Source organism: Balaenoptera physalus, assembly GCF_965194825.1.
Source record: "Balaenoptera physalus genome assembly, chromosome: 1".
In the NCBI taxonomy this organism is placed as follows: domain Eukaryota; kingdom Metazoa; phylum Chordata; class Mammalia; order Artiodactyla; family Balaenopteridae; genus Balaenoptera; species Balaenoptera physalus.
The window spans coordinates 81,937,364-81,951,922 of NC_138882.1; the positions used below are offsets into that span (position 1 = coordinate 81,937,364).

The 14,559-nt window shown below is 44.4% G+C and overlaps 1 protein-coding gene across 10 annotated transcripts in view; it reads left to right on the forward strand.

Annotated features, from left to right (window-relative positions):
• The first annotated feature begins 481 nt into the window (after positions 1 to 481).
• The window catches only part of ARHGEF11 (Rho guanine nucleotide exchange factor 11), a 111,691-nt gene continuing 97,613 nt past the window's right edge, over positions 482 to 14,559 (forward strand). For 7 of the 10 annotated variants that reach the window (XM_082421084.1, XM_082421079.1, XM_082421082.1 and 4 more), the window contains exon 1: positions 483 to 728. In XM_082421084.1, the coding sequence (XP_082277210.1) occupies positions 697 to 728 (32 nt within the window). In that variant the 5' untranslated portion in view covers positions 483 to 696. Of the gene's footprint in view, positions 729 to 14,559 lie in introns of all 10 variants that reach the window. The other 3 variants (XM_082421085.1, XM_082421086.1, XM_082421081.1) reach the window with 1 other exon arrangement.

Genomic DNA, 14,559 nt, shown 5'->3' on the forward strand with positions numbered 1-14,559 from the left:
AGCTTTTTGTTTTTTTTAAGGAAATTCATAATTTTGGTTCCCAGGGTTGCACTGGACTTGGAAGGAGTGCTGTTGTGTACATACTAGTGTATGGTTTTATTTATTTTTCTACTGTGCAAATCAGCTGGAAGATTTTTTCCAGGTGTCAATTTGGATTTTTTTTTTCTTTTTGGTCCCTCAGTATATTTGTTGTCGTTTTAAGCATTGGAGACCAGAGCATTATTTTCTCCCCCTTTGGAGCTTGAGGCTCTCTTGCCAACAGAAGGACAGCTAGGAAAACTAGATTAAAAGGATGGTTTTTATCTATATTTTGCAGTTAAGATTGATATTTTGAAGCACATTCTGTGATTTTTTTTTTTTTTTTTTAAGCCCATAGCGCTAACCTTGAAGAGATTTGTGGTTGGGTTTTTGGTTCTAAGAAGGTCATAGTTTTTTCTCTTTTTCTTTCGGGTTTTTTCTGTTTTGTTTTTTTTAAGAGGGGGGGAGGGGAAAAGGGGGCTAAGGAAGGAGACCATGTTAACTGGTAGAAGTAGAATGGAGCTTCAGTTACCAGGGTCCTGAGAGCTGGAAGAAAAAGGATTCTGTCTTCAAGTTGGGAGGCCATCCTCTCACCTTTCTTAAAAATTGCAAGCGATTCAGTCCTGATCAAGACATCAAAACTACAGGATTCTGGAACCGTGGAGACACTGAGAAACCATGAGTGTAAGGTTACCCCAGAGTATAGACAGGTAAGTTTGCTAATAATGTGGTTTTTCAACACTTACTTAAGGAATGACTGGGAGGGAAAGTGTTGCATTTTGATAAAAGGTTGCAAAAGAAGGGTCTGTGTGGGCTGTGGGAATTGGTGGGGTCTCTGGGGACTCTCTGGGCATGTGTGTTTATGTTTCCTCTGTGTGTGTCCATGTTCAAAACATATCTCCTGATTCAGTGTTTTTTAAATATAAACAGTAGACAGTGACGCCAGAAGTGGGGAAAGAGGGGGAAATGCTTTCCAGCCGCCTTTGACTTTTGCCAGGCCAGAGGCTGAATTTGAGTCCCTAACTTGCCAGCCTAGGGGTGGGAGGCGGGCACAGGCCTGGTCACGTGAGACCCCAAGGGTGATTGGGTCCGGCTTTAGGTGTCGGAGCTGCTGGGGGAAGGGCCCTGGTAGGGGCGTGGGCCTCCACCGGCTGGTTGTTGTGGAATGGTGGGGCTTGGTGATGGGGTGGATCCCATTTCTAGAATGCGGAGGATGTTGTTGGCCTGAATGATGGGACAGAAACACCCTTTGCACCCGTACAGGTCTGGATTTTTACCGGTGGCTGATAATGGCCCCCAAAATGCATAGGTCAACACTAGAATTGCTTCCTCTCCAAGCTTGGGGTTTAATTGAAATCTGCCAACCAGCTGATGCTCTAGGTTAAATCTTCCAAGCCGTTTTGAATAAGCTTGACTCTGCAAAATGGGCCTTCCCTCTGCCTAGAGCCCGAAGGAGTTGTTTTAGGCTCTTAGGCCTGATGGGCAGAGACACTGGCCCTTAGAGTCGGAGCACAGGATGCCCTGCCCCCCCACCTCCCCCAAGAGTCTGCCCAGTCGCCCCGTCACACTACAGTTTACAACTTTGTAAGGTGTCTGCCTTTTCCTTTCCTCTCCTCCTCAACCTTTTCTCCTTGAGAGTCTTTAGGGTAGTTTTGTGGGTGTTGGATGGATGGTTGGTTGGAGGACTGAACAAGCAAATGAAAGGACTGGGCCTGGAAAAAAAAAAAATTATTGGAGAGATAGGGAAGAATATTTTCAAGGGAACAATTGTTTTCTCCCTGTCCAGTTAACCTTTGATTATCCATGCTGATAATAATTTCTTTTGGGCTGTGGAATGTGGCCTAAAATGATACAATCTCTCTCTCTCCCAAACACTAATCTCTGTATTGCCTCAGAGTCCCATTTAGATTAGTTCAGCAGTCCCCAGACGGGGACCTGACTTGGCAGTGGAGAGAAGGCAGACAGCCACAAGGGACAGATAGTATATGTGGCTGCTTGAACCTCCATCCCTTCCCCTTTTTGTTGGCTTCTCTTCAGTTTGACTCTTGTAAAGGGAGAACTGAGGCGTGTGTCAAGGCAAGGAGTTGAAATGGTTACATGGCTGCCCTTCTCTTTTCATCCTCTTGGAATATGGGAATTAGCGCACTTGCCTTTTTGAGATTTGGGGGTGAACTATTTCTCTGAATTCAGAGATGTGAGCAGATGGAAACCCAGGTGTTGGGGGTACAAGAAAAAGGCAGTGATGGTTCCTGGGCTAGTGTAAGATGCTCCTCTGGGAGTTGGCATACCCTCACAGTCTTCTCAGGATTTGTATAGCACGGTTTTTCTGAGTGCTTTCATAGGAATGTATCTCATTTGAGCCTCCCAATATTTCCATGAGGCAGACAAATCAGAGGTTATTATTCTCATTTTACAGAAGGGGTGATTGAGGCTCATGGGGGATACCTGGCTAGCCCAGTGCCATCTTCCCTGACTAGTGGCAGAATCTAGACTCAGTCGCAGGTCTTCTGATCCTGAACCCGAGGCTCTTTCTCTTGCCCCACCCTGTCTAAGTAGGTTTGTATACTGGTCCTGTGGAAAAGGGGCGGGGGCCCCGTTTTGTTCTTTCTGGCAGTAAGGTAAGATGCTTTTCAGAACCCCCTTGCACTTGGGATAATGGAGCTTCGCAGGGTGAGAGCATTCCTCACCTCTACCACTACCCCAGTTCTCTTCCCCATTAAAGGATCAGTTCTGGGACTTGGGTCCCCTTCACGGTGTCTCCAGTTGTATTGGATCGTACCCCTTTAGCAGTAGGTTCATTCTATTGGCTATTTTGACGTCTCAGATTCAAGACCCTGTGGATTTTAAATAATTCACAGTTTTACACAATTTTACACCATACTGGAGAGACTGAGTGGAGGGATTTCAGGTTATAGAGTCAGGGATTCTCTTTTAGTTTATCAATTTGCTGTTTAGAGAGCGTAGTGTAAGGTGCTGTGCTCGGTGTTTCAAAAAATTTAAGTATGCAGTTCTTGCTTACAAAGAGCATGCAATCTACTTGAGGAACTAGGAAAGGTGTAAGACTCCTGAAGACCACATAAAAGCAACACTGGACTATAAGCTCTGTAAAGGTAGGAACTGTGTTTTGTTTGCTCAGTTATAGCCTGCACGCCTGGCTTAGTGCCTTGCATGGGGTGAGTGCTTACTAAATATTTGACAAACGAATATTGGATTGAGTGAACATGTCAGCGTATATAAATTCATCCGTTTCAGATTTTTCAACATTCGTGTTAATTTCAAGTGTAGTCAAAGTAAGGTCAATTAGAGAAGGCTTCCTAGGTGATGCGTGTTTTCTAGGACATAAACATGGAGGACCATGTCTATGGAGAGAGATTGTGGCTCGAAGAATAGAAGGCTGTGGAATATTTATCCAGCAGAGTCTTTAATCCCCTCTTGGGAAGTGACTTCTGGGTCCAAAGAAACATGAAGTATTTGCAGCTAATCTTGATCTTACAGTGTTAATCAGTTGTTAGCGAAAGATGGGCTAAATGGTAGCTGTTCGTGTCCCTTTCAGTTTTTGTCCATGGACAATTTATTGCCTGTTAATGTGTGTTCTTCTCAAAAGTTTCTAAAAATGTGTTTGATATTGCAAGCAGAGATAATAATACTGAATTATTTTTATAGGCATGGTAATGAGTTTTGCTAAGCCATGTATCTCCATTTGCCTAGTTCTCCATGGCAAATGTTTTTGAGGTGGCCAGATGGGTTAGGATCCATAAAAGAGCATCCATAAAACAGCTTTTCTCTGTTTAGAGGTAGTTAGCTCATGTGAGGACCAAAGCAGATGGAGAAGTACTAGATTTAAGCTGAGAGTTCTTGGTTTGAGCCCTGGCATTCCCCTTAACTGTGTGATCTTGGGCAAATCACATGCCTCCTTTGGTTTCCTCATGTGTAAGGCAATAGCTCGTTCACATGAAATGCTTTCCGGTTCACAAACATTTTCACATAGCTTGTCATTTGAGGATTGTAACACTTATTGCGTCTTTCTCATGGTGCTGTTGAAAGGAGCAAATCAAATTAGATAGGGACTTCCCTGGTGGTCCAGTGGTTAAGAATCTGCCTTCTAATGCAGGGGACGCAGGTTTGATCCCTCCTGGGGGAGCTAAGATCCCACATGCCGAGGGGCAACTAAGCCTGCGTGCCACAGCTACTGAGCCCACATGCTCTGGAGCCAGCATGCCACAACTAGAGAGAGAAGCCCTCACGCCACAACAAGAGATCCCGAGTGCCGCAACTAAGACCCGACGCAGCCAAATAAATAAATAAAATATTTTTTAAGAAAAACAACATTAAAAACAAATCAAATTAGATAATATATTTCAAATTGCTTTCTAAACCAAAACTCTATAACTTTTAGATGGTAAACTCATGGATTTGATTTAACATCATGCACTACTTTCTGAACTGGCCCAAAACAAATTAAGAGTGACTGAAAGATCTTTCCATTGTTTTGAAGAATTTAACCAGAGTGAACAGGCATTTTTGTTGCAGAAGTGCATGAGGTTAGAAAGAAGGCATACTTTTCTAGTTCTATTGGTCAGGGTTGGGTGATGATACTAGAATATGAGAAGGGGAAGGTTATTGAATCTCCTTCCCAGGAATTTTGATGAATGGGAGAGGCTTGAGCTACCTTGGCTTCCTTAGATGGGGATAGAAAGGATTTGTTTTATGATCTCTGGCTGTTCCTTGTTTTAGAAGCATATGACTTGCCTAATTCAGAATAAACCCAGAGCCAGCAACTGTTCCTTATCAGGGATCTGAGATTGAATGTAACTTTTCCCCAGCCTGTAGCCTTTTTTTTTTTTTTTTTTTTTTTTAGAAGAGGCGAAATCTTTCATGAAGTGTATGGAGGAGGTGGGAGAAAAAGGCAGAGGAAGGAGGAAAGAGCCTTCAGGCTGAGGGGACGTTTGTAGAGAAGAAAAGCTGGTAGCCTAGGCTGAGGAGACTGGGCTTGTCTGAGAAGGAGGTGGGGGAGGTTCTTCCCACCTCAGGCTCCCCCTTTCCACTTCAAGTTCTTACTGAGCCCTGGGAACAAGAAACCCCCAGACATTCAGCTGAGTTTCTGCCTAGTTTAGAGGTTGGCCTCCCAGAACAGTGACAGGGATCCAGAACTACAAAGAGTAAGTCCCCTGAAACGCTGAGTCTTCTCCAGAATGTACCCTTGTGCTCCCCAGGCGTGAGATGAGAGATGGCAGTGGATTTGCAGATGAAACATTTGGTGATTAATCACCATTATGAACAGGAACAGGCTGAGCTTACCTTCACATACGCAAAAACATTTCTGAAAGAGCACCCTTTGATGAACAAATTTATTTAGCTTTTTTTTTTTTTAAATCGTCAAAGTACTGTCAGAGTCCCTTTTGTTCTGTTTAGGAGGGAAGACAAAAAATGTGACAAGTTAAATGACAATGAGTTCATCAAAAATAAAAAAGATTCTGTGAAGGTCACATGGCTAATCCCCAAATTGGTATAAAGACAAAAGAGTTCTGGAAACTCGCAACCTTCGTGGAATAGGGTTTGGAAACTTTTGGATAGTGTCTTTTGGATAGCAGTGATACCGCTTTAAAGATCTGGGAATCTGATGTAGGAGAAAGGGCTTTGTTAACGCTGAAGTTCCATAAAACGTAAGAGGAGCGGTTTTAATCTATACTGACTGAATTTGCTTCACATCTTCATAGTGGCACTGCCTTTAAAAATCCATTTTATTGGTTTATTATTTTTAAAACTTAATTTCAAGATTTATCATGTGGTTTGGAAACCCTTTTCCCCATGGACTGTGCATTCTTCTTTTCTCAATCACCGTATTGGGAAAAGACCCAAGCATAGACCTGCTAGTGGCATCCAAGGTCACTCCTTTGCCCCATGGAGGGAAGCAGGACTACAGAAGTTGCAGATTGTGGTCTCAAAAGAAAAAAGTAATCATTACTTTATGAAAAGTCGTGTTAGATCCCCTGTGAAAAGAGGTTTGGAGTTCTGAGGGAAGACCCCCAGCATCCAAGTAAATAGATGAGTGAATTAGGGTAGCCAACCTCTCAGATTTGATTCCTTCTAGCTGTTATGTTCTTTGAGCCTCTGAAAACATAATGCCTGTGCCCTTTCTTTCAGTGAGCCAGGACTTTTTTTCAGGAATCCTATCTGCCTTCCTGAAAACCAGTGAAAACGAAAGTTTGAAAAAACCAGGGAACAGAGCTGTCTGATGAAATGGGAGGGGAAAGTGGAAGAAGTACAGTGATGTGGAAGTGGAAGTGTGGGGAGGGGCGGGGAAATCTGTGGCCCCCAATAAAATTGGAGTAGGATTTGGAAGACATTTTCAAGGCCTGGAAGAACACCCAGATTAGTGGTCCTAAAACAATCGGACAGATTTGAGGGGAAAATCACAGAAGTCTTAAGTCTTAGGGGATCCTCCTCTTCACTTTCCTCTTGACTCCAAGTAGGGCGTCTCCTGAGCTGGTCCAGAAGGTTGAGGGACTCCCATTTTCAGTGATCTCTTGTGGTTCCATGAGTTGAATAGTTGTAAATTCTTTTGAATCACAATTTTTCCTTTGCCACAATTTTTTATTTTATTTTATTTTTTTTAGTGAATGAGAAGCACTGCATTTTCTTTTTCTTTTCTTAATTTATTTATTTATCTATTCATGGCTGTGTTGGGTCTTCGTTTCTGTGCGAGGGCTTTCTCTAGTTGTGGCAAGCGGGGGCCACTCTTCATCGCGGTGCGCGGGCCTCTCACTATCGCGGCCTCTCTTGTTGCGGAGCACAGGCTCCAGACGCGCAGGCTCAGTAATTGTGGCTCACGGGCCCAGTTGCTCCGCGGCATGTGGGATCTTCCCAGACCAGGGCTCGAACCCGTGTCCCCTGCATTGGCAGGCAGATTCTCAACCTCTGCGCCACCAGGGAAGCCCCTTTGCTACAATTTTTTTTTTTTTTTTTTTTTTTTGGCTCCACTGTGTGGCTTGCGGGATATTAGTTCCCTGACCACGACCAGGGATTGAAAGCGCCACGACCAGCCCAGTGAAAGCGCCGAGTCCTAACCACTGGACCACCAGGGAGTTTCCTCCTTTGCTACAATTTAAGTCCATCTTCCTGTCTTTTACTTCTGATTTCAACATAGGCCCTAAAGTCACTAGTATCCCTCTGTCGTCTTTATTGACTTCTTCAGGATTCTCCTCATTCTAAAGAATAGCAAACTAAGACGTGAATGTGTGAGAAGGGGGCTTTGAAAAGTTAGGGTGAAGTGATTTCAGAGTCCTGATTTCCAGCACTTTGTCCTCCAGTGTTTAAAGCTACCATAAAATGGTGCAATGGGATCTATAGTCACCAGTCGTGGACTGGCATCAAATCACAGAGAGAACGGGACCAATCTAACAACCTTCCGGAGGGTGACCTATGATCTGTGGCACTTGCAGTCAGTCGGTTGGACGGCAGATATTTATCAAAATAGCTCCATGCACAGCCTAGTTCTTAGTGTTCTGACAGATAATTTGCAAGAATGTGGAGCTTACATTCTTGTTGGGAAATGTAATTAATGAAACAACACAAAACAATAAAAAGATAGTGCATCATTACTGAATCTTGATGTGTACCAAAAAGGTACATTTAGAGACGAGTAGAAAGTTGGTGCTAGTGAGAATAGACAGGGGAGGGGTGGTTAGAAATTATTTAGGTTGAAGAAAGAGAGGAAGCTGTTTCAGACAAGGGTAACAATGTAAGCAAAGGTTCTGGGGCAGAACCAAGCATGGGGTGGTCTCAGGATGGTAAGAGTGTTGGTCTTTGTAGAGCAGAGAGAAATTAGGTTGTCAAGGTGAGTATGGTGGGAGTGTTGGGGGGATAAAGATACTCAGACTGGATGTGGTAGGAAAAAGGGAACCAGCAAGGTTTGTGTAATATATGGTGATGAAAGGAATGTTTAAGGAAAGAATTCTAATATTATTATGTAGGTGGGAAGAGAGCAAAAGATAATGTGAGGACAAAGAAGGGCAGGATTTGAAAGACATTTTGGAAGGAAAACCAACAGAGTATGTATGTTAAGGCTGAATCAGATTTGGTTCCCAAGTTTTGGAGACTGGCTATTGCTAGAGAGATTAAGACCATCATTAAAAGTCATTCTGCCTCCCGTTGGTACCCAGCGATTCACTGAACATAGCATATCGAATGATACTTATCTTGCTGAGGCCCTTAGGTTAGGCTGTTTGTACCAAATAGATTTAGAGGTCTTCAATGCAGTCTTCTAAAGAGAGAGAGAGAGAGGGCAGTGAGTTCTGAGAGCTCCCTTAGGAAATGGGGTCATGATTTGAGGAGATTAGCATATATTTGATATCCTGATTAATTAATCATACCCCACTCTCCCACTGCAGACCAAACTCCAGGGCTCAAGGGATATCTCTGCAGAAACCATCCTAGTAGCATGATTGTAGAGCGTATAGGACTTGAAGTGAGAAGAGCTTTGTGTGAGTCCCAGCCTATCCGCTAACTAGCTGTGTGATCAGGGTGATATGTGTAAAAGCATTTTGTGAATTCTATAGTGCCAAACATTTGGTGAGTGTCGTTGAGGCATTTGGTTTGGCAAGGACCCCAGATTGGCCTGAGCTCTCCTCAGCTGCCGCGAGAAGACCTGTGCTTGGGTGCTGAGACCTGTGCTGATTCTAAACTGAGGACCGACAGGCATGGCTCTGGGAACATATTGAACAAACACAGGACGGTACTAGTTAAAAATAAGGTGCGGAAGATCTCGTCCTAAGTCCATCCTTTTTCACTGGAAACCTTCTTTGCACAGTGTCTTTCCTTTCCAGCTCGAGCTCTCCAGCTTGGGATCCATGCCTTCTTGCTTCAGTTCAGCCCACATCTCACTAATTGTAGGTCTTATTACTGTCCCCTGCCATCCCGCTTCAGGTAGCCTGAAGCCTGTTTCCCAGGCCTACATCACTCTTTCCACATCTTTATATGAGTGTGCTCTTTCTCTCCCCAACTCCGGCTAGTCTTAGTTCCTTCAAGGTGACCTTTTCTGGTTAATATCATCAAACTCTATAGTACATTTATATTATTCAACATTCCTTTTGCACATACATATAGCTGTTGGACTCTTATTATCTTTTATATGTTGGTATAAAATACTTTATATAAAAGTTCTAGCAGAATCCCTAGCACATGGTCGACTATTATAAATAAATGTCGGTGCTCTTCCATTCTTTGCATGTTTTATGTTGGTTATTGTGTCTTATCCTGTTTCTCAGGGTTCAAAAGCGATGTCTCTTCATTTTTCTAGATTGTCTTCTAGTGCTCAGTAGAGTTCTGTACTCCTCTCTACGGTTACCTGACTTGAACTGTAGTTGTTCATTCTTGACATAACCAATTCCCTCCATGCGTAGCCAAGGGATTTCAAGAAAGCAACTCTAAACATTGCTGCTAGGAAAGGAGACCAAGAATCCCCCTTGTTCTTACCGGGTGCTAGGTCTTGGGCACTTGGTATTTCTTCTAGGGACAGAGCAGCCTTGTTGGGTTGCTTGCCTTCAGCTTCTCCCAGCTCTCGGGGGATTTCCTCATTGGCGGCCTGGTTTCCGGGCTGCTGTTCCCTGCAGGGGTCTGACGGGGCACAGGGCCCGCCCTGCCATTGTCCTGCCTGCCCCAGGCTGGCCCCATTCATTTCCCAGAGCACAGCCCTCAGAAGCTTCCTTCCAAGAGACTGCTGCTGCAGAGAAAGGCCACTGTTGTTCTGGGGGGAGGTGGCTGGAGAGAGTGTAGTAAATAGCTTTGTGAATGGGACCTTGTATGAGACTAGAACCGCAGACCCTTTTCTCCTCCGAGCCCTAGGGATGGGGGCAGAAAACCACTTGGGCTTCAGTGTGTTCACAGGAATAGGGTCTGAGGCTTAGGAATACTTATGCTATCCCTCAGATAAGGAGATTGGTCCATTTAACAAGTCTTCACTGGCTGGTGCCCCTCAAGGCACTAGGATTCAACATGAATAAGTTGCTTACCCTGCCCTCTGGGAGCCTGTGGTTTTGTGTGGGGAGACGCAGGCGAGCAGGAGTTGTATGATACCACCCTGAACTTTTCTGTGATATCAGTTGAAGCAAATGGGAGGGACAATAAAGAAACTTTCCTGGAGGAAGTGACGTTTAATTGAGGCCAGAAAATGAGAGCCAGACTTAAGCGAGGGAAAGTCCAGGCAGAGGGAACAGCATGTACTGAAGACAGAAGAAAAGGAAGGACATGGTGTGGCGGGAGCTGAAAGTAGCTATGGTCTATAGCGAGACCTTGGAACAATTAATTAAATGAAACAGGAGCGTACAGGAGCTAGGGCCTGGGAACCATGTAATCCTCCCTATTAGGAGTTTTGGACTTTATCCTGAGGGCAGTGAAGCACCGTTGCAAGACAAGTAGGGAGTGACATGGTAAGACAGGCTTTTAGAAAAACAAGATCACCCGACTGCAGTGTGGACGTTTAAATTGAAAGAACAAAAGAACAGAGAGAGAGGACAAATCAGGAGCCCATTGTGGTAATCTGGGTAAGAGGTGAGGGTGGCCTCTACTAGGGAAGCGACAGTGGAGATGGAGAAAAATGAAGGATTAGAAGGATTGGTTATGGGGGTGGGAGGGCGCGAAGGAGAGCGGGGGCAAGGATGACAGCCTTTTCCTTGGCTTGGGCTGCTGGGTGGTACTATTCAGTGAAAAGGGGAACTGAGGAGGAAGAGCGTGATTGAGGGAAGAAGTCCCTTTTGGACATGATGAGTTTGAAGTGCCTGTGGGAGATCCCAGGGAAGCTGTTCAGTAGGTTGGCAGCTGGTTGTACAGGCCTGGAGGTCAGGAGGGCGTGCCGGGGTGTGGGTCATCAACATCTGGACCGAATGGTGGAAGTGTGAGGCTGTCCAGGGACAGGGTGTAGAGTGAGAAGAGGGCCTTGGACAGAACCCTGAGGGGCACTGCATTCAGAGGTGAGGCAAAGGAAGAGGACCCCACACAAGAGACTGGTGGGGAGTGGCAGGAAAACAGGAGCCAGGGCAGTGTGGAATCTCAGAAATGGAGGGAGGGAGTGGCCAGCGGTGTCAAGTGCTCCCAAGAGGCAAAGGATGGAAAGGATAGAGAAGTGTCTGGATTTAGTAACCAGGAAGATTTTCACGGCCTTGGGGGGATGTGGGGAGGAGCCAGTTTGCGGTGAGTTTAAGAGGGAAGAGGCAGTGAGGAGAGGGTGATAGTCTGGTCAGTTCTTTCATGAAGTTTGGTCAGAAAGAAGAGGAGAAAAAATGGAGCCCCTTAGTCCCCATCAGTAGGCCTCTGAGTTCATTTTTTTCAAGGTAGAACTAGGTTGTCTTAAGTCAGAGGTTAACACACATCAGAGTCTGCTGTGGGAGAGGCAGGAGGGGAGATGTGTGACAGGATTAAAGGAAGGATTAGACCCAAGAGAAGAAGTCAGTTTTTAAAGTAGGGGAGGACACAATTGACAGGGAGAGAAAGATGGAAGGTTTATAAGGCCGAGGTAAGAGTGCCATAATGATGGCGCTCCTTTGTATTTCTGCGGTATGATATGTAGTTTGCAAAGCGTTTTTGGTCTGTTATCTTATTGAGGTAGTCCAGGCAAGTATTTGCATTCCCATATTATAGGTGGGGAAACAAGCTCAGGGAGGCTTTAATGATTTGCCTAAATCTGTAAACTAGTAAACAATGGGATTGGGATTAAAAAAAAAAATCTGTGTTTATGGAGCCCTAACCTAGTGCTCTTTCCATTTTCCTGTCCCCCTGGCCAGGCTCACTGGTAAAAATGTGTAAATCTTTGAGGGAGCCAGACATCAGGTTTGCTTGACCCAGGTGAAGGGTGTCCTCCAGGAAAAGAGATTGGTAAATCGGGAATCAAGTCTCTTGAGTATTTAATCTCTTCCCGATAAGCTTTCCTTGTCCATGGCCTCCCCATAGGACCTGAGGTTTGCATTCACTATCCAAGAGGAAGGAAACTTCCCTCCCTCTCTGCCTCCTGGTTGGTTAATGACGGGGCAAGAGTGGCACTCTGGGGCCAGGTAAGTTCAGTGACTTTGGGAAGAATAAAATCTCAGAAGTGACTGAGCATTCTTCCACTAAGCAGTGTGGCACCTTTAAACTACTCAGGGGCCTTATCTGTGTGTACCCTGCGGTGCCTGGACTGTGTAGTGAATGGATGCTCAGTAAAGTTTTACTAAATGAATGGATACAATATTTATTTATTTATTTGGCCGCAGTGCACAGCATGCAGGACCTTAGTTCCCTGACCGGGATGGAACCCACACACCCTGCAGTGGAAGCGCGGAGTCGTAACCACTGGACTGCCAGGGAGCTCCCTGGATACAGTTTTTTAATTAACAGCTTTATGATATATAATTCACATACCATAAAATTCACCATTTTAGAGTGTACAATTCAGTGGGTTTTAGTATATTCAGAGTTGTGCAACCATCCCTATTATCTAATTCCAGAAAATTTTCATCACCCCAAACGAAACCTCGCATCCGTTAGCAGCCACTCTCCACACCACCCAACTAGCCCCAGGCAACCATGAATCTACTTTCTGTCTCTATAGATTTGTCTACTCTGGACATTTCCTATACATGGAATCATATAATATGTGACCTTTTGTGCCTGGCTTCTTTCACTTAGCATGATATTTTTCCAAGTTCATCCATGTTGTAGCACATATCAGTACTTTATTCCTTTTTATGGCCAAATAATATTCTATTGTATGGATATACTACCTTCTGTTTATCCATTCATCAGTTGATGGGCATTTGGGTTGTTTCCACTGCTCGACTGTGATGCATAATGCTAATGCTGCTATGAACATTTGTGTAGAAGTTTTTGTGTGGATGTGTCTTTTCATTTCTCTTGGGTATATACCTAGGGTGGGAGTTGCTGGATCATATGCTATCTCTGTGTTTAGCATTTTAAGGAACTACCAAACTGTTTTCCAAAGTGGCTGCACCATTTTACATTCCCACCAACAAACTGTGAGAATCCAGTTTTCCCACATCTTCACCAATACTTGTTTTTTTGTCTGTCTTTTTGATTATAGCCATCCTAGTGGGTATAAAGTGGTACCTCATTGTGATTTTGATTTGCATTTTCTTAATGACGTTGAGCATCTTTTCACGTGCTTATTGGCAATTTGCATGTCTTCTCTAGAGAAATGTCTATTCAAATCCTTTGTCCATTTTTTGGTTATTTGTCTTTTTAAAATATTTATTTATTTATTTATTCATTTACTTATTTGTTTATTTGGCTGTATCAGGTCTTAGTTGTGGCACATGGGATCTTCGTTGCTGCATGCAGGATCTTTCACTGCAGCCCTCGGGCTTCTCTAGTTGCAGCATGAGGGCTCTAGAGCGCACCAGCTTAGTTGCCTCGCGGCATGTGGGATCTTAGTTCCCCAGCCAGGGATCGAACCCACGTCCCCTGCATTGGAAGGCTGATTCTTAACCACTGGACCACCAGGGAAGTCCCTGTTTATTTGTCTTTTTATTGTTGAGTAATGGATACAGTTTTAAGCTAAGTCACTTAACCTCGCTGGGCCTCTCAGTTTCATCAGTCGTAAAATGGGAAAGTTGGATTTGATCTCTGAGATCCATCCAACTCTCATGTTAATCTGTGGAACTTCGGTCACTCCTTTAAGGTTCTACTCACCATGTTGCAGTACAGACTAGTTGTTAGGAGTATGACTTTTGTGTCAAATAGACCTGGGTTTCCTGTTACTCAGTCCCTCTCAGCCTCAGTTTTTCCTTTTGGAAAATGAGAAAAAGAGTATTTCTCTCATAGGGTTCTTGCAAAAATTAAGTAAAAGTAATGCATGTAAAGTGCTTAGCAAAATACCTGACATAGTTAAGAGTTCAGTATATGCTAGTTATTATTATTATCTCATTACTACCTCCTGTCTTATAGTCTCTAGTTGGATGAGCCAGGTCCCCATCCCTTGGGTGTGACTTAGCTGTCCTGGTCATGGAGGCTTTGCACAGATCAGTATTGTTCAAAATATCCATTGCTGCATAACAGACCACCGCAAACATTGGCTTAACATAATACTAATTATTTTGCTCAGAATTCTGGGGGTTGACTGGGTTGAGCTAAGCAGTTGTTCCCAATTGGGATCTCTCAAACAGGTGCAGTTATATAGGGGCCGACCTGGCCTGGGCTTCAAAGACTTCTTCACTGTGGCCCCTGTGTTGGGAAGACTCAAGACAGCTGAGAGCTGAAACAGCTGGAGCTCCTCGACTCTCTGTCTCTCTGTCTCTGTCTCTTTCTTTTCCTCTCTCTGGAATCTCTAAAGATTCTCTTTCCACATGGTGGGGTGAGGGTAGCCAGACTTCTTACAGGGTGACTGAAGGCTCCCAGAGCAGGCATCCCGTGTTACTTGCAGAGGCTGCATCCCTCTTTATGAGCTAGCCTCAGAGATCACATGGTGTCAGTTTTGCCCTACTCTTATTAGTGGAGGGAGTCACAAAGGCCTGGCCAGGATTAGGGAAGGGATATGGATGCCACCTCCTGATGGGG